Source organism: Carassius gibelio, chromosome B9, assembly GCF_023724105.1.
Source record: "Carassius gibelio isolate Cgi1373 ecotype wild population from Czech Republic chromosome B9, carGib1.2-hapl.c, whole genome shotgun sequence".
Lineage (NCBI taxonomy): Eukaryota > Metazoa > Chordata > Actinopteri > Cypriniformes > Cyprinidae > Carassius > Carassius gibelio.
Genome location: NC_068404.1, coordinates 29981121 through 30002117, shown reverse-complemented (window position 1 = coordinate 30002117; position 20997 = coordinate 29981121). Strand labels below are relative to the sequence as shown.

Below are 20997 nucleotides of genomic sequence, written 5' to 3'. Positions count from 1 at the left end.
CATAAATACCGAACTTTCATCTGTGAATATTAAATATTTAAACTACAGTGTTTTTCTTTCATTTTCCGTGACTGAAACTGACGTCTATTTGCGAAAATGTGCTTTGAGGCGCTTGTTTGATAACTTGAGGTTAAAGCGCCACTCAGCGGTCAAAGGCTGCAAATGCACTTTACACACTCCGCGGCGGTACCCGCGGCGGTAAAAAGGGCCTTTTGAATGGCTACTTACTGTAAGTGCTAATAGCTTGACTGTTACTAAAGAAAGCAGTCAGATAAGTGAGAGAGTAAGAACAGTGGGCTTTTGAGGAGATCGACCCGAGTACAAATCTGCATTCCTTCTCATTTGTGGCCCGTTCACACCAAGAACGATAACTATAAAGATAACTAGAAATATAACGATATTAGTATTAGTATTAATATTGTCTGTGTATTTTAAGCGCACGCGCGTCTGCTGCTTTAAATTCTCGAGCTCATTACAGCAGGATTGATTCTTATTGGCTGTCAAAGTTTAAAAAAAGAAAAATTGTTCTGAAAGTGATTCCAACGATATCGTTTCTCTGTGCCTTTATCATTATAACTTTGGTGTGGACTCTGCTAATATAATAAGAAAATATTTATTACTTACTGTTTTGTAAAGCACTGCAGTACATTGAGGTGTGAGTACTATCTGTAAGTATGAATAATATCTCACAGTGAAGGAGACCTCGGGATTTTATATCCTTGAGTGATGGAGAAACACACACACACACACACACACACACACACACACACACACACACACACACACACACTCACAGAGCACTACTCTGTACATATTAATACAGATCAATATAACAATATAAAGCTCAGCTGTGTAATGAATAGTGTGATTTAACATAAGACAGACTTTTTGCTGGAATGTGATTTTCGTTTAGTTTTTCTCTTGGGGTGTGTGGCGGTAGGTTAGGATCCCCACTGAAACGTGTTACTCGACCCGGTGACTTTTAATGAATGACGGTGAGAATCTGAGATTGGTAATGCTTATCTTATGGTCATTACTTCACAACGGTTGTGCTGTAATTATATAATAGACTGTCTCTAGCTGATCACATGACTGTATTTGGTTAAAAATCCTGACAGTGTAATAAAGTTTTTTTCTTTTCTTTTTGAGTGAGGTTTTAAATTATGATCTTTTTTTTTCTTTGACATTTTAAATCTCAGTCCAGTGATTCGTCACACATTGATTTGTTCTTTCTCTTTACTAATGGATTCACAGCTAAACTGATCTGATCTGAGCGAGTGAAGAGTGTGTCATTGTTCTCTACAGGTTGAGTTATTGTGACGTCACAGATGAAGGTTGTTCTGCTCTGACTTCAGCTCTGAGATCAAACCCCTCACACCTGAGAGAAATGTATCTGACTGGGAATAAAATAAGAGATTTGGGAGTGAAGCGTCTCTGTGCTGGACTGGAGGATCCTCACTGTAAACTGGAGAAACTGCGGTAAGATTATAAATCCAGTCCATCTGACCCACGAGTTCCTCCATGAATGTTTTACTGGGTGACAGGGCCTTTAATTGGAGTAAATAATAACAGATATTACTGAATTCATGATAAATGCAGCAAATTTAATAATGTATTTGTGTCACATAGAAATGCACTTGACAGTAAAGCATTGATTTTGAGCTAGAATGCAGGAAATCTATTGATAAATAAATCCTGTCATCATTTCCTCACCCTCATGTCAATCCAAACCTGTGTGACTTAGTTTCTTCTGTAGAACACAACAGATATTTTGTAGAACGTGACCAAACCATTTTGCTTAACCTTGATTTCTGTATGGACAAAAATGTATTGCATTTCTGAAATTATCTTATTTTATGTTCCACAGAAGAAAGAAATTCATACAGGTTTGAAATGACACGATTTTGAGAAAATGACAATTTTTATTTTTGGGTGAACTGACCTTTAAGAACTTATTTACTGGTTATATTTAAGCAGGCTAATAACAGTAACATTTATAATAAATACATCTCTATTGTACAGTGTTAATAACTGCAAGTTAAATTATTATGGTGATGAATTTACAAGTCTATGTTTTGTCATTTTCCAATTGACCTCATCATGAAGTTTAGATTGTGGTGTGTGTTTTCAGCCAGCATCACTACAGAAGCTTTAATGTTCTCATATCACACGACTGTAAAACACAACTCTGTGTCACATCTGAATGGATCAAGACACTTGTGTTGTTGATCACTTTACTCCTGATGACCAGTACATCCCTGTCTGTGGGTTACAAGTCAGACTCTCTGACCATTAGACCACGACTGCCCCATATAGATGATTGATAGATTAGAAATATTAGACAGAATGGAAGGTTAAATGAGTTTGAATGGTCTAGAAATAGAACATAGAATGGCAGTTAAATGGAGTCTAAAGGCCTTCAGTTTGTTTACATTTGAATTTTGACAGTTGGAGTTTGAATAGTCTTGGCTCATCTGAACATTTCCTCAATGTAAGTCTGTGGGATTTTGATGATTTTTAATCTTCATTTTTAGTTAAACTGTAAGTCATAATTAGAGGAGCAAGTGACTGTTTGTCCAGACAGATCTGTGCTTATATCACTATGAAACAATATCTCACATTCAGCTCTGTGTGTCTGTTCAGTCCTGAAGCACATGACAGTTTCAAACAGCAGCATTGAGCATCAACATGCAGAAATCTCATTCTATCAGCAGCAGTTTGTGGCAATGCTTGTCATTATATCTCCTCTCCTGCTCTGAGACCAGATTCAATAACAAACTACACACACTTCAACTACAATTAACACTGTGTCATTGTTCTCTACAGGTTGAGAGGTTGTGACGTCACAGATGAAGGTTGTTCTGCTCTGGCTTCAGCTCTGAGATCAAACCCCTCACACCTGAGAGAACTGGATCTGTCTCTGAATAATCTACGAACATCAGGAGTGAAGTTACTCTCTGATCTGAAAGATGATCCACGTTATAAACTGGAGACATTACACTACTGTGAGTATATTATTATTTATTAAAATGGCCAAAGTTTAGTAACAGACATATTTGGAGAATATAAGACAATAATTCAGCTCCACTTTAGTTTCTGTACTTTAAACTGTTTAATTCTGTGATGATCTATGAATATATGAATATGTTCATCTCCTCCAGTATCTCTGTGTGTAAATGATAAAGAGAGAGTTGTTGATCATTCACTGTTATTAATCTATGATCAGTTGTTCATCAGATCAGAGTATGTGAGCGTCAACAATTTCTCCTCCGCGCTCCGATCATTTAATTATCACTCCGCTCCGCTCCACTCCACACTCACTGATATCAGAAACACCGCTCCACCTTCACTCCACGTCTAAAGTATTTCAGTATGTGTGAAATTACACACTTCAACTTCTGTTCATAACGCATATTAAACAATAAATGAATTGTACTCTTGACGGAGCGGTGCTGGAGCGCTCTTAGAGCGAGTGAAAACCAAGACGCTCCGACTTTTAAAAGATCTGCTCCTCGCTCCAGTCAAAATCACACGCTCCACTCCGCGCTCCGCTCACATACTCTGATTCATATCTCTGACTGTAATATGAATATACTGTGTGTTTCTGAGCTGGATCTGCTGATGTGATGTGACAGCAGTAATGTCTCATACTCATTTCTGACTGTCTGTGTGTTTTATTGTAGGACTCTCAGTATTAAGACGTCAGTTCAGTTTCCTCAGGATCAGCTGATGGTGAATAAGAGCCGCTACAGGAATCAGTGATGTGAAGTTAAATGAATGCATGGAAGTGTAATGTGTGGAGCAGTGTTGATGAACAGAAGAAACAAGCTTCAAGGAAACTAAACTAATTCAGCAAAATAAGTTTTTATCCAAAGGACATTAAGAAAATAGTTGATCTGTTTATACAGCAGTGAAAACCAAGAAAATCAATGTGATATTTTCAGTGATGGGCTTATATCCTGAGCTGTCCAGATTTAATATAGATCATCATAACTGTGTATCCTGAAAATCAGAAATAGACAACTTATCACTTGTACATTTTCTTATATTTTAATCCAGTCTAACATTTGAGTGTGTAACCTTTGTATGTATGTGTTTATTTTTATTAAAATATGTATCATCTCCAGAAGAGGGACTCCACTTGATATCGTCATGATACCTAACATTTCTCTTGGGCTTGTGCTCTCTGTAAATTCTTGTCCTTCACTCTCTGTGTCAGTCTGTTCTTTCTCTCTTTCATCCTGTCTATTATTCACCTGTGTCCTAGAGTCATTTGGCTGCTTCTTGCTACTCTTCCTGAAGAAGGATGCTATATCTGCTGCCTTTCTCTTTATTTTCCACACATTTCACTGACTGACTGACATAAATACAAATCAAAACATAAGCAAAACATATCAACATTAACATGTTTGAAAAACGGCACAAAAAATTAGGATTATTATTGAGCAAAGATTAGCTGTTTTTGTTGTAGGTACCTAATTTTATCTTGACCTTATCTATATCTAGAACTCTGCGTCATGCACGTGACGACGCAAATATGATGAGAGCGCAGCGGTTATTCACATCCATCTAACATTAGCGTGTTTACATAAAAAAGTAACGTTACTGTATATGAAATCGACTTAGAAGCCAGTAATTATATTGGTATGTGAATCACATTAAAAGTTTCATGAGTAAAACATACATTTTTATATTCAGAGATGAAATAAACATAGTTTTGAGCATCTGAGTCGGCTAATATTAAGCTAGCAAAGTTAACTGCTCCCTACGTTACCTGTTTGTTGCACAGGACAATGATAAAACTTCAGACACAAATAGTTGAACGGAACTAAAATAATAATTTATCTGACTTTAATAACTCACCTGAAAAGATGTGTTTGTGTGCTCAAGCACGAGTTGAACCAGGCACAAACGCGAAGCTTCACTTCTCGTCTCTCTCAGTCCTCGACTTTTTACAAATGTTGGAAAGAAACGAACGCTACTGAAACTCTCGCGATAGCGCATTTGCCTGTAAGTGACAAGTGATTCAATTGTCGCGATAATTTTGCAGTCTGAAAGTAATAATTTTGCCATGATCGATCGAGGTCATCTTGAACTCTAAGAAACTATTATTATTATTTATAATAGATTGCTATTACGATCGGGGTGGCCGTGATTATTTCCATGGCCACCCCTGCCCCCCCCCCCCCAGCTCCGCCCCTGCCTGTAGGACGGTATAAGATGAACCAGACAGTGATCAGAACGTCCCAAAGCTGCCCATAGAACAGAGTGATATGCATCCTTTATTGTGGTGTAACAGTGATCCAATATATTACTGACTCTTGTGGGACATGTAACATGCTGTCTGTATTTTGGCAGTTTGCGGGAGAGATTGGCTTTATTAAAGTCCCAGAGAATGATTAAAACAGAGTCTGGGTGTTGTTGTTCTGTCTCTGTGATCTGATCAGCGAGTTTCTGTAAAGCTGAGCTCACATGCGCTTGCGGAGGAATGTAAACACTGACCAGAATGAACGAGAAATGAAACTCCTGCAGCGAATAGAACGGCTTGCAGTTGACAAACAGCATTTCTAGATCAGGACAGCACATCTTCTTTAACACAGTTACATCTGTACACCAGCGTTCATTGATGTAAAAGCATGTCCTGCCGCCGCACGATTTCCCCGTTGATACTGTGTCGCGATCTGCTCTAAACAGCTGAAAGTCCGGCAGATGGAGGGCGCTGTCCGGTATGATGTCATTCAGCTAGGTTTCTGTGAAACACAGAGCAGCAGAGTGTGAGAAATCCTTATTTGTCCGAGATAGCAGAAGGAGTTTCAAAGAGAGTTTCTATTAATGTGGCTTATTTGAACACTTTTTTGCAAACGGTGCGCTATCTTCATTTTATCAAATTATCATAATCGCATCTATTCATTTTACACTCCTGCTACTAGCATTTTATTCAGACTAAAACCCCTTTAATTCGGGTGAGAAAGTTTTTTTTGTTTGTTTTTTTTGAGTGACTTTTGCACATATAATAAAACAGCTGCAGATGCATTTCACAGCATTAAGGTTATCTATTAATTGATCTTTAATTTAAAAGACGATCAATCATCAAAAATTTACAAACCTAAATGCAAACAGTTGGATTGTATTGAGCTAATTTTATGACAAAACTGATTGAATTTGAATTGTGTACATTTTAATTATAAACAAGTGTAATTTAAGAAAAATTTATATTATATGGGATTTAAAACAGTTTTGAATTTGATATTGATTTTTTTTTTTTACTGAATATTTAACATTTGAAATTTAACACAATGGATTTTTTTAAGGCAAAGTTTTATAGACCTGTATTTTCAGGTCTGCTGCTGGCCAAATGTGTGCTCTAAGGAGGATTGTAGTTTTGTGCCCCCCTCATAATCAAATAAAAAAGTAAATGAATAAATTGTATTATTTACAAATTACAATTACAGGCTACAGCGCCAAATAAACATGAATGAATGCCAAAGGGTCTGTAAACAGATACAGGACAATTTCCTGACATTAATCCTGTCACATGTAATCGCTCAATCAGTGCTTCAGCCGTACTTCAGAGACGTCACAAACAGCTCGTCAACAAGATGTCATGTTTCTCATCAAATCCATATTCAGGGACCATCAACTTGGTGTTCAGCTAGAAAATTACTTCTGGAGAGGAGCATTTTGATAAATAAATACACCATATTACATTCATTGTAATGTTTAATCAATATTGTTGTTGTACTTTAGGATAGTTGGTGAAATAATGGCAGTGAGCATTACTCAGGATGGACCTTTTTCATGGAGTGGATTTACAATTTCATGTCTTCCGGGAGATTAATAAAGATGAGCTGACAGAACAGATGCAGACCTGCTAGATCTGATTGACAAGGTTTTCTAATTCAACTCAATTCAGATTTGTATATACATCTGTGTAGTGTATGAGTGTGTTACTCCTGGTTTTTATTTCTTTAGATTGAGACTGCAGACACTACAGCCTTGCTTGAGCTTTCTGAAAGAATCGTAGCATGTGGTACACAGGATCCTAACATGTGATGAAAGGAAGACATTGTCAGGTGTAGTATCTGTGATTCTGTCCATCTGACTCTCCTCCTTTCTCTTCAATCCACACATCAGGGTTAGATGTTTTTGGGACATTATACTCATTCGTAGACTCTCATCTGCAGCTTTTTACAGGTTTTCCATTGTCATGAGAAATAATGAAATATCTGATGTCCCTGTCACTGTTTTAAGTGCGGTGGGTTCAGTGAAGCGCAGAGAGAATCACGGATTGTGAACTACTTGCAGGACTTGATTCAAAGCCTTGAAGATGAAGGAACATCATTACTCTTACTCTTAATACTTAAATCACATCAGTTCAACAACGGACCGGGCATCTGACCAGTCAGAGCAGAGAGGGCTTGTGGAAAAGACTGAAGATTTGGATCACTTCACACTTTTGAATATAAACTTGTTGTAGGAAACCTCTAAAACAAGTGTAAAATAGTATATTAGGGGCACTTTAAAAATGTGAGGTATCGTCAGTCCAAGTTCAGAGACTGTTAACACAAGGTTGCAGACATAGATGTGTGTGTTTTCTGCAGAAGAAGGGAGCAGCAGTAAGGAGAGCAGGGTTGAAGATGACAGCGAACAGGTGATAAAACAAACTGCACTAAAGGAGATGCAGAACAAGACAAGATCACCGTCAGCAGTTTCATGCAGTGGATTACTGGTCAGGGGCATGTCTCCATTACTTCTGCACATTTGATCCTGACTGTCAGCTTCGATATGGTCAGCATAGTTTCTGCTTGCCTCTAGTAAATGCATGTTCCTGTACTGTAACCTACTCAGCAGCGAGAGACAAACACAGAGTTCCTCATCAATTTGTGATTTGTGTGGCGAAAAATCGGCAGCTGTCAGCAGGAAACGGCTGCCAATAAAATCAGGAGTCTGCCAGCGGCAGCAAGACAATAAAAATAATTATATAAATGTATAATTATTATTAATACTTATTTAAATACGTATAAAGTCAGTATGGTATATTTTTGATTGAAAAGGTTTATCAAATATAAACAAAGAAAAAAAGATAATTTGGCTAAACTTTAATTTCCAGCTGAATGTTTGTATAAATGCATGCGAGTACATCAATGTTTGTGTGAAATAATGAAATATATGCAAATTTATCTTTGTAAAAATGCTGTTTCTATGCTCCTCATCTTAATATACAGGTGTAACAAAATTGAGAACAAGTCCTGGCATGGATCTGACTGGTTCTCAATTTTGTTACACCTGTAGATTGAGATGAGGAGCATAGAAACAGCATTTTTACAAAGATAAACATTCAGACATGGAAACTGAGAAATTACATGGTATGGCACATTTTAAACCTCTAATCAAATATGTAAAAGAAAAATACATAGTGTCGAGCCAGCAGAAGTGTGTCCTCTTTTGAAACAAGTCTGTATCCACCAGACGTCTGAATTTGGAATAAACCAAAGACAGATTTAATAAAGCAGCATCACCCTCCTCCAGGACCACATGAAGAATAATTTCCCAAAAGTAAAGCATCTGGCAACCACTGGGCATTATAAACAAACCAGAAATATGTCAGTGCCATGGTTTTGTCTCCAGATGCACATCAGTAATTGAACAGGACTAATAGATCGATGGGGTGTTGATGCTAATCCAGGTAAGAAGTGTGACAGGAGACAGGGCACTGTTCAACTCTTTATCTGAAGTATTTTAGGGTTCACAGCAGATTGCACAACATTGCCCCAATTAGACTGGATATTGTACAAATTATGGCCACAAAGTGTTAAATGTGGTCTTTCTCAAATAAACAGAATTAACAAACATCAGTTTGCATCTGCTAAATGTAAATTACAGACATGTAATGGAGCTAACAACTTGCTACTGTCACGCTCTACATTAATCAACATGAGAGGATTAACAATAGCGAGCATAAACATTTGAATCACGGTAAATCTGAAATATTACAACCTTATAAACAATGTAAGGTTCGATTACACAAGCTGAATATTTAAATAAACATAGTTGACTTATAATCAGGAATGATTAAATAAACTTACATTCAATCACGCACATTAACACCTAATGAAATGGCGGAGCAAGCGGCTAGTGAAAGTGAAAGTGAAACCGGAAAAGCGGAACTCACATCAACTAGCGGCACACATTCATAATAAAAGTCCTTCCACTATACACATGCATAGGGAATCTAGAATAGTAATGTTTTTTTTAAGGCATGCTTATAAAAGATACTTCAATGTTCTAATTTAACTACGGCCTAATCCTGGCTTAATCTAATCTTTGTCTGTGAAACCAGGCTTAAAAGTTATAATAATGATGAACAGATATTATATTTTGTTTAGGTTAAAAAAAGACAACCAAATGTTTTGCATTCATATGATTAGATCTTCAACTGGAACACAGAAACGTTATTCAGATATCAGACAATCTCCTGAAAGACCAAGTCACATAAATATATGGTTAGTGCTGCATGTGTATCTTCTATAAATCCAGTCAAACATCATTCGTTTTATATTATTCAGTAGACTTTGTTAACATGCTAACAAACGTAATATTTGAAGTTAATGGTAGCCCCCTAACATACTATACATGATGTAACATTGTACATAAACTACGTTTCTACAACTAATTAGATTAAAGTAGGCAAAGTTACACTGTCGTTCACTTAAGATAACAATTAAAATCAAACTTACAAGACAAGAAAAAAATATTCATTTATCTGAACCCTTGCTGATTTCCTTTCCCTGCGTCTCTCTCTCTCTCTCTCTCTCTCTCTCTCACACACACACACACACACACACACACAGAGAGAGACCCTCCATGAGAACGAGTGTAAACAAGTTCACGAAAGGTTGGTATCTGGTGATCACCTTTACACAATCACACATTAAAAAGTGGTATAAAAATATTTTTAATTCTGCAAAATAATTTTGTCAGTGTGTTAATGTCAACCTGAGAAGCGATTGCTACTTTAGAAAGTTCTCTAGTCGCAAGTTTGAGGTAAAATACACTTGTGTTGTCGATGTCAAAACACTATTTAAGCTGTGATTCAAATATGAAATAATGTTATGTCATGTGTTTACTCTCACACTGAATGTGTGCTGCTTCAGTCCAGATGAGGAGGTTATTGTACAGGTAAATTTAGTAACTGTTATAGGGTGTGAAAGTTGTAGTCTAACTTACAGCTGTGGTGTCTGTATAGAGTGTGAATTCTGTAAAGAAGATGTGTAGAGTTTTGGTTCGGCGTGTGGGTTTTGTAAGAGGTAAAGGAATTTCAATGGGGTGTGAATTTTTTATAGGGTGTTAAATGTGTATATTTTGTTAAGGTGTTAAGGTGTGAATCATATATAATATAATAAAGTTCTGTGTAACGAATTATTAACAAAGGACTTATCTTGACACCCCCCCCCCCCCCCAAACAAGAAATTCAGACCGAAAGTTGGAAGAAGGCGGCAGAGTCTTATTTGGGATTACTCTGAATATGATGTGTGTCAGATAAAAGCAAGTGCCTTGCAGTGGAAGGTGGTAAAATATGTGGACAATTTATGAAAGAGAAAAATCCTATGAATTTGAAAGTCCATTTGAGAAGCGCGCACAAGGAGGCTAACGTTGCTTACCTCAACAAGGAAAAGGAGAACACAGAGAACCCCTCGAACCAAAGTTCAAAACACCTGGAGCTGCAAGAGTTAACAGCCTTATTGGGGCTAAGATGGATACGGCAAAGCAGACATGAAAAGAGATGATTAAGGATCGAGGAAGCTGAGCCTATGTGTAGATGGTTGGAGCGAGAGAGGATAAACATCATCTTTTATGGTGTGTCAACTTGTTTTTACCATCCATCCGCCCGGAGCCCATCACCATGCCCTGCTTAACCTGCAGCACTTGGAGCACCTCACACAGGGAAGTCCACTGCTCGCTGCATTGATCAGACATTAGATGCATGGGGTATAGAAGAAGACATTGAGACAGATAACGGCTCCAACATCCTCAAGGTGTCCGTCTTCTCAGGGATAGAAAGCGAGAGCAGAGCCGTGAGTCAGATGCTGTCTCTCAGGAACAGCCGAGAGGTGTAGAGACGAGCAGAATGAACTGTGGATGGAGTCGGAGGGGTCAGACGAGGAGGAGGAGGATGAAGACGACGAGGAGGAGGATGAAGATGAGGAGGAAGAGGATGAAGATGAGGAGGAGGAGGATGAAGATGAGGAGGAGAAGGAGATTTGAGGCGTTGGGGAGTGTGGTTATAGTGACTAATATATTTCTGAATGTTAAAAATACAGTGTTTTTATTCACTTTGGTGCATTTCCCAGTGCATCTTCCACACCATGTAGTCACTTGAGCACATAATAAAAGCAATGTTCTTATTCTTTTGAACACATCAAATGCTTTGACACATTTATGCAAATGATTATGTTCAATTAATCATTGTACATAATAATTAGCATTTCTGATTCCTGCATTATCAGTTGCTTATCATGTCGATCATAATGTATTCTTCTGGTTCTCGGTTGAATAATGTTACTAAATCACTACATGCAGAATGGTTAAACGTCATTTTCTATACATGTCTGAAATGGATTAAGATATCAATTGTGTTTTTATTTTCTGCATCACAATGGCATGCTCTGTCAACAAACTACAGTAAAAACAGTAAAAGTGTAACTATGTCCAATCTCTCGTGATTATATAACTTTTTACTGCTGAAATTGATATAATATATACAGAAAAAAGTGCGACCTTGTGCATTTTTAATCATTGTCATTAAAATATTAGCCATAGTTTATATCAGAAAATACAGTGTTACAACGTGCTGAACACAGCGTTATTCAAACGGACCTTTTCACTGACGTATGACGCAATTCAGGGCCGTGCAGAGAGCTTTGAGGCTTTAAATAGCACGTTTCAAAATAGCAATACAGCAATATATTGTGAAGCATTCCTTGCCGATTTACGTATCGATATGGATGATTATGCATTGATACGGCAGCCAATGCTGTGATGCAGTTTTTAAAAAGAAAAAGACTAGAAGAGACAATTTTAAGTTTAAAAGTAAAAAAATAAAAATTATTTCCACCTAATAATAACTCTGGGATTAGAAACTGAAATGTCTTAAATTGTCCCAGCCTGATGGCTTTTTCTTCTCTGTTCTACAGAATAATTAAGAACAGCTGTTATAGTAAAAACTGTAGAAAACACTCTACATTTTCCTCTTTCTCACCAGCCTCTGTCTCCTGGCTTGCTGTTCCCTGCTCTTTCTGTCACTTGTGCGTCTACATTTGCCTCTTTTTCTTCCTCTATCTCCATCTCCTCATCTGATCTATTACTTTCCAGTCTCTGTCCATCTAAGAACAAGGCACAATCTACTATTTCATTATCAATCTATTATTTTAACCATCACTACTATTCTTGCACCTAATCAATAAGTCCACCTTAAATATTGATACAAAACAATAAACAACTGAGTCATGCTATGAAAGCCCTGTATAACGTATATAAGCTTATGTTTTATTTATTTTTTTCCCTTTTATTCAAAACAATTCTAAACATGCTTAATATATCAGGAAATATCTCGATTCTCAAATGTGTAAGTAAACGCGTTCTGCACCTTTATAGATTGTTATTTGATCAATAAATGGAAAGGTAGTGTAATCTATTAACTACACATAAAACACCGACTTTTTACATAAGTGCCATATCATGCCATAATATATTTTTAATACGACTGAATTTGCATTTAATGTAAATTTTAATAATAATATTGTAAGTTACTTATTTTAACACTTTCATTTTGCAGAGAGTAAAGAACATTTACATTATCAAATAACATTTTCATTCAGTTTAGCCAGAGTTCAGGCACTCTCAAAAACTACCATTACAATCACTGAAGCACTTTATATTACATTATGCACATCAGGATTTTTTTGTTTTGTTTTTTCTCTCTCTCTTTCTCTGAAGAAAGAATTCCCTAAATAATTCAGTCAGCGAGCAAGTAAACAAAAACATCGCGTTTCATTATGACTCTTCTGCACGTCTCCGATTGGCCATTGCATTCGCGCAACAGAACGCCTCTGCCCTCGATGCCTGTGAAACGTTTCTCCCTCAAACAGCACGCTAACGTTACTTCTACACCAGTGATCCTCAAACCTGCAGAGTTTAGCTCCGACTCCAATTAAACACACCTGCCTGTGATTTTCTAATGATCTTGAAGACACTGATTAGCAAACTCATGCGTGTTTGATTAGGGTTAGAGCTAAACTTCGCAGGAAAGTGGATCTCGCAAGCCAGATTTGAGGATCACTGCTCTACACTATAGTGATGGCCGATTCGTGAACGAATCGTTCAATTTAACCGGTTCTTCTTAGTGAACCGGTTGAACCAGTTCACCAAATCGAACTGAATCGTTTGAAACGGTTCACGTCTCCAATAAGCATAAATCCACAAATTACTTAAGCTGTTAACTTTTTTAACGTGACTGACACTCACTCTGAGTCAGAATAAACCAATATCCCGGGGTAATCCATTTACTCAAACAGTACACTGACTGAAATGCTGTGAAGACCGAACTGAAGATGAACACCGAGCCGAGCCAGATAATGAACAAACACGCCCACTGCTGGAGCAGTTCTCGTTCTCGAGTCAAGAACCGGTTGCTTCGGTTTTCGGATCACCAGTACACTCAACCGAGAATCGTTTCTGTCGGACGCGTCCGATTTGAGAACCGATGAGCTGATTCTCGTTCTCGAGTCAAGAACCGGTTGCTTCGGTTTTCGGATCACCAGTACACTCAACCGAGAATCGTTTCTGTCGGACGCGTCCGAATTGAGAACCGATGAACTGATGATATTGCGCATGCGTGTAATTTTGTAAGTATTTTGTTAAACATCGGAAAGTGTGATAAAATAACTATATTTTATTTTGATTTTTTTTATTATTATTTTTTTTTGATTAATGTTTCCAATCTGTATATTGTATATAATGTATAGGCCAAATGGGTTTTCAGGGAAGTTGGACAATAATTAAGACTCTAAAGACTCTTATGTTTAATAGGAATAAGGGATGATTTATGAGATATCTGTACTGTATTTATAGTTGATGACATTCACAAATTGAGTTTGTAGTAAACAGAACATGAACACGAGTAGAGCAGCTGATGACACTGAACTGCAGCACGTGCCGGTTAGAGCGATTCTCGTTCTCGAGTCAAGAACCGGTTGCATCGGTTTTCGGATCATCAGTACACTCAACCGAGAATCGTTTCTGTCGGACGCGTCCGAATTGAGAACCGATGAACTGATGATACTGCGCATGCGCGATTCAGCGTGAAGCCAACTGACTCGCAGCATGTCTGAACCGAAGGGATTCTTTTGGCGATTGATTCTGAATCTGTACTAGTAATGTTATGACCGCGGGTATTTCGAGGGCTTGGATGAAGGGCAATCTGGCTAAACGTAAGTTCATTTAATAACAAATACATAGCAATGGATTATGTTTAGTAAGTGGATCATGGTTTCTGCGCTGATGACACCTAATTTATTTACTTTATATCTTGAAGACTTAAATCCTCATATGCACATTATTGCTGTTACTGTATTTAGGTGTTGTTGCAAAACTCAAATGTAAACTTTTCATGATTATGAGGTTTTAACTGACTAAAGTTATGATTACTGACTTTATATATTTGAATAGACGTGACGCCATTACGTCATCGCCAATGACGTCATTACGTTGAGCGTGAAAGAACCGATGAACCGTTTTTTTCAACCGGTTTATTGAATCGAACCGTCCGAAATAACCGGTTCGCGGAAAATAATCGAACTTCCCATCACTACTACACTACAGCTACACACCGCAATATAAACAACATATCTGCATGTTCTCACATCACGTCATTCTTGTAAAATAATAATAAGTAAATAAATATCAAAATCACTTCGCTGAGAATGAAACACCACTTACCAGCTTCGGCGGTGTTGAAAAAATCCTCTGACAATTAAAAAATGCGCGTGCAGCGTGACGAATCGTCCCGGTCAGATGAGGAGGTCGTCGTCGTCAGGTCAAAGGTCATGTTGGTCATCTTATTGACGGTTAAATTATTATTCCAAATTTTACTAATATTTAGATTGGGCATGAGCAGGCATTCACAAAAGGAAACGTTATGACAAAAAAAAAAAAAAAAAAAGAGGAAATTTTGCTTTGACAAAAGGGCACTTTGGGCACCCTCTGCACGTGCCTGACGCAATTACGTGCACTTGCAAGCCTGTTCCATTTACGTGTTCTCCGAATGCGTAAGAGGACTCGCCTAGACTCTGAAGGAAGTGACTTGGAAGGATCAGTCCTGCCAAGGAAGTATCCTTGACATTGAGAAACGCCTTGGATCTAACGTGCACCGGGTGAGAGATCGCGCGCAGGAAGTGACGCCAGTTTTTCGCGTCACAAATCAAAAGTGAAAGCAAATGTTCAGAGCTAATGTTTTCTCCATTTAAACAGCCAGAATCGATTCTATACAGAATATAAAAGTGTTTCATCGGAACTAAGCCATGATTTTCGTGGATCTGCTTCATAGAAAGACGGTGGATTTTGTGAATCTGTGTAAATAAAGTGAGTGCTGAATGCTTTACAGTGACTTCTGCTTTCAGATTTACTCTAAATTACGATTAGTTTTACATGTTTAATATTTCCATTTTCAAGCAGATGAAGGTGGTTTGATTGGTGTTTGGTGTTGTGTGTTGTGTGTGGTTTATTTGATCATTTGTTAACACACGACTAACATTGTGTATCTGAACATGTGTATCTCATGATCTGTTTCTCTCAGGATCCGTTCAGCTGAATTATTGAGTTTGTTTGTCATTTCTATTCAGAGTCAGTGCTGGAGATCAGATTCTGTTTCATCATGGAAGACACACAAACATCCACAGATCAAGAGTTTTCTCCAGGATGCAGGTACTTTGAAGAAACACTGTATTCAATCACCTTCAATGATGGGAGATGGGAGTCTCCTTTGTGTTTTTGTGTCTGGAGATTTTTTAGTTAAAATGAATTATTTATTCTTAAAAGGCCAATTTATTCCTGAAGCTGGAGAAAGTCCAAAACGGACTCAGCTGGACAAAGGCATCTGCTCTCAATTTGACTAAGCTGAATAAAAAACTAAAATCTTAACTGATTAAACAAAGACAAGCAATAATGCAGACAATATATGGTTTATGTGTGTTTTTCAAGTCATCTACAGGTAATAAAGTATTTGAATAATACAGTGTTAATTGACATAACATTTATTATTACAGTACAGAAGCTATAAAATATATTTTCTGCCTTATTCTGTCCTGAGGGGACACTGGGAATGTAGAGGAAACACTGTAGGATTGGCTGTGTGTGTGTGTGTGTGTGTGTGTGTATGCCACATTACTTGCATTTGGACAGTGTATGGTACTAAATTTCTCCAGTTAAGCATAATGATTTGGAGGGCCTCACACAAAGAGAAGTCTACGGGCCCCTGAACACCTTAATCTGCCTCATGGAGTGTTTTTAATGAAACATAAAAGGCTTCAGAAGAAAATGATTATCATCATAAAGAATTAAATCTGTCTCTGTTATAGTTCAGTTGATCAGAAGAGATCAGAAGCAGAGTCCAGCTGTGTGTCTGTGAGGAGTGATCAGTCTATGGATCCTCCAGAAATGTTTAAGAGTGGAGATACAAAGACTGATTTCAGGTATGTTTTTATAGAAATATTAGGGTAAACGCACCAATTAAAGTCACCAGAATCTACACTGAAACATTTTTAGTGAACAAGATATTGGTTTCAGTACAAGATGTTATGTTACAATGAAATATTAATCTCTCACACAAAAAATGTATTTTAAGTGACAAAAGCATTATGATTAAAATATATAGAAAGTCTAGCTGTGGTTAATGGGTATATGTTTATACCCTTTAAGCACTTCCCTGTTCCCATTAAGCTCACTTCATTTTTCATTCTTTACTATTAATCCAGAACATGGCAGCAAAATATAAAATACATTTTTAACGAGCCGAAAATAATGCACATCACACCTCTCAATAGCTGCTCACATAACAAAACCAGCACTAGTTCTGCTCCCCTTTACCTAAATTCATTACTTCAGACTTATGTGCCTCTAGAAGCTTGTCTTTATCGTTCATCTCAAAGAAGCACAGAATCACTTTCACAGACTTCTACATTAACTGTTTCCTCCTGGAGGAATGAGCTGCTCAACTTAATCCAGCAGCTCAGTCCTTAACCATCTTCAAGAATCAGCTAAAACACATCTCTTCTATCTTTATTTGACCCGCTAACTCAAGCACTCGTATTTTCTATTCTCTTTTTCATTTCTATTTACTTGTTTTCTTTTTATTTATTACAAAAAAAGACCCTCTAACACTGAAATTTTCTATTCTATTTAATTGTTTCCTTTTTGTCTTTAATAAAATAAAAAAACCTTGCAATGTGTCGTGTACTGTTAAGCTAACTGAGACTTGTTCTAGCACTTGTATATTGTTGCTCTGATATTAGTTTAGATTGCTTCTGTTGTCCTCATTTGTAAGTCACTTTGGATAAAAGCATCTGCTAAATTATAGTCATTTATAAGTATGTTTTCTACAATATATGATATTTTTTTTCATGTACATTGGTAATAGACATTTTTTTTATCTTTATCTGATATTTTAATATATATTGTGTTATACAGAGAGACACATTTATGAAAGCACTCAGTACGATTTAATTATATTTATCTTTTGTAATGAAATCGTGTAAATGAAATGATCCTAAAGTGCTTTTTAAAGTGTTTTGTTTAAATAGTATGAGTATGTACTTTATTAAATATGGTAAATCATAGGATTGACTTTAATCTCTCTCTGTTATAGTTCAGTTGATCAGAAGAGATCAGAAGCAGAGACCAGCTGTGTGTCTGTGGATCGTATAATAAAGACTGATCTCAGGTATATTTTTATATAAATATTATTAATGATCGATGCAGCAGCAGATTTCAGTTTTTCGATGTAAGTCAGTGAATGTGTTTGAAAGCAAAATGTGTGTAGTTTATATATGAATCCAGAAGAAATTGTGTCATACCTTGGTTTAATATAATGTGATTTCTTTTTTCAGTAGTTTTCTCTCAATAATTGATATGTACTAAATATAGTATTTTAATGCAGTCTTACATTTTAAAACATATTTTACTAGCATTGAATGATTAACAGGTTTTGCAGTCTAATCTAGTCAGTGTTTTGTTAAAATATAATTTATATAATATTAAATTATATATAATATATGCACTACCATTCAAACATTTGGGGTCAATAATATTTTTGGGTTTTGTTTTTTTGAAAAAAAAAGAAATTAATACTTAATTAATAATAATATTTGCTTTCATTAGCACCAAAATGTATCATATTTTCATGATTTCTGAAGATCATGTGACACTGAAGACTGGATGAATGATGCTGAAAATACAGCTGTGCATCACAGAAATACATTATATACTGTATATAGTGAAGAAACAAAGTCTGATCTCAGGTCTATTATTTCTGTAAAATATTATTTGATTATGATACAGAATACATAAAATACACTGTGCTCATTAGCATATTTAATAATGCAGTATTTTAATTTTCCAGTCATGAAGTCCTCAGCAGGTTTAGATCAAATCTGCTGAAGAAGTTTGAGCGTCTGTATGAGGGAACAGAGACACAGAGAAACCCAACACTCCTGAACGAGATCTACACAGAGCTCTACATCACAGAGAGTGAGAGTGGAGAGATCAGTAATGAGCATGAGGTGAGACAGATTGAGACACAATCCAGGAGAGCAACAATAGAGGACACAGCCATCAAATGCTGTGACATCTTTAGACCTTTACCTGGACAAGACAAAGCCATCAGAACTGTGCTGACAAAGGGAGTCGCTGGCATTGGAAAAACAGTCTCTGTGCAGAAGTTGATCTTGGACTGGGCTGAAGGGAAAGAGAATCAGGACGTCCAGCTCATATTTCCACTTCCTTTCAGAGAAATCAACCTGATGAAGGACAAAACACTCAGTCTTTCAGATCTTCTTCACGTCTTTTTCCCTGAAACTACACAAATGGAAATATCCAGTGATGAATATAAAGTGTTGTTCATCTTTGATGGTCTGGATGAGTGTCGTCTGTCTCTGGATTTTAAGAGTAAAGTGAAACTGTGTAATATCTCTGAATCAGTCTCAGTGGACGAGCTGCTGATGAACCTCATTGTGGGGAATCTGCTTCCCTCTGCTCTCATCTGGATCACCTCCAGACCAGCAGCAGCTGATCTCGTCCCCTCTGAGTGTGTCCATCGAGTGACAGAGGTACGAGGCTTCACTGAGCCACAGAAGGAGGAATACTTCAGGAAGAGAATCAGTGATCAGAGTCTGGCCGATAGGATCATCTCACACCTGAAGTCATCAAGGAGCCTCTACATCATGTGCCACATCCCAGTGTTCTGCTGGATCTCAGCCGCTGTTCTGGAGAAGATGTTGAGTCCAGCAGAGAGTGGAGAGATTCCCAAGACTCTCACTCAGATGTACACACACTTCCTGATCCTTCAGACCAACATCAAACATGAGAAGGACTATGAGAAGAAGACAGATGAAGACATGATCCTCAAACTGGGGAAAGTGGCTTTTCAGCAGCTTGTGAAAGGCAACCTGATCTTCTACGAGGAAGACCTGAGAGAGTGTGGCATTGATGTGACAGAAGCATCAGTGTACTCAGGATTGTGCACTCAGATCTTCAGAGAGGAGTTGGGCTTGTATCAGGGTAAAGTCTTCTGCTTTGTTCATCTGAGCATTCAGGAACATCTAGCAGCTCTATATGTGCACCTCTCCTGGACAAACCACAACAGAAATGTGTTTGAGCCAATCACCAAACAGAGTTTACTGTCTAAAGTGAAGGACCGGTTTCAGCTCAGTTCATCAGAACATGTTTCATTATCTGAGCTGCATCAGAGAGCTGTGAAAGATGCTCTTCAGAGTAAAAATGGACTTCTGGATCTTTTCCTGCGGTTCCTTCTGGGTTTGTCAGTGGAGTCTCATCAGATTCTCCTACAACAAATAATGAAACACACAAGAAGCAGCTCTGACAAAAATGAGAAAACAGTTGAGTTCATCAAGAAAAAGATCAGGAGCATTGAGTCTCCAGAGAAATCCATCAATCTGTTCCACTGTCTGAATGAACTGGGTGATCGTTCACTAGTGGAGGAAATACAACAGTATCTGACATCTGGAGGAATAAAGGAAACCAACCTCTCTTCATCTCAGTGGTCAGCTTTAGTTTTTGTGTTGTTGACATCAGAAGAGGAACTGAATGAGTTTCGTCTTGATAAATTTGTTAAAGGAAAGAATAAAGCTGAAAATATGAAAGTTCTTCAGAAGCTGCTGCCTGTGATTAAAGAATCCAGATCAGTTCAGTAAGTATCACTGAGAACAATCACTTCACTGTTAAAACATGAAGAAAATCACAGTTAAAGCTCAGAATTCTTCAGCGCCGCAGATGTTGTCCAGAGTTTAGTGCTCAGTATTTAGACGTGTTTTTTATCAAATCATTGACACTTTTAGATTCAGAGACAGAAGTGGCATATCAATTATTTATTTATTAATATATTATTATAAAAAAGGAATTTAAGTAATTGTCATTTTTAAAGGCATCATGAACTGCCTCAGTTTTTTATTTTGTATCATTCTCTGAGATCCACTTATAATGTTGTCAAGCTGATCATTGCACAAGCTGCTGTTTCGTCAGACTGCCTTCAATAAAAGCAGCGACTCAGTTTTGTGTTCTGAAACTTACAGGATGTTTTTATAGTACAGTGTCCTCTTATGTCAAAAGATCATAACAACCCCTTTAAACTACTCTTGTGTAACAAAGTAATATTATTTATCTTAAATCAGACTCACGTTTTTGTTCTTTTACATTTTAAATCTCAGT

At 37.2% G+C, this 20997-nt stretch overlaps 2 protein-coding genes and 2 long non-coding RNA genes across 41 annotated transcripts in view; 1 reads left to right on the top strand and 3 right to left on the bottom strand.

Annotated features, from left to right (window-relative positions):
- LOC127964895 (NACHT, LRR and PYD domains-containing protein 3-like) overlaps nt 1-20997 on the bottom strand; it is a 246545-nt gene that overhangs the window by 132583 nt on the left and 92965 nt on the right. The gene's annotated exons all lie outside the window — the stretch shown is intronic.
- LOC127964887 (NACHT, LRR and PYD domains-containing protein 12) overlaps nt 1-20997 on the top strand; it is a 397699-nt gene that overhangs the window by 346753 nt on the left and 29949 nt on the right. For all 38 annotated transcript variants that reach the window (XM_052565342.1, XM_052565357.1, XM_052565359.1 and 35 more), the window contains 2 exons: nt 1306-1479; nt 2827-2855. In XM_052565342.1, the coding sequence (XP_052421302.1) occupies nt 1306-1479; nt 2827-2855 (203 nt within the window). The remainder of the gene's footprint in view (nt 1-1305; nt 1480-2826; nt 2856-20997) is intronic.
- The window catches only part of LOC127964992 (uncharacterized), a 118956-nt gene that overhangs the window by 81698 nt on the left and 16261 nt on the right, over nt 1-20997 (bottom strand). The window lies entirely within an intron of this gene.
- LOC127964984 (uncharacterized) lies at nt 5265-9274 on the bottom strand. The gene is made up of 2 exons (XR_008155219.1): nt 9087-9274; nt 5265-5750 (listed from the first exon to the last, which is right to left on the bottom strand). It is a non-coding gene; the product is annotated as an uncharacterized LOC127964984 (long non-coding RNA).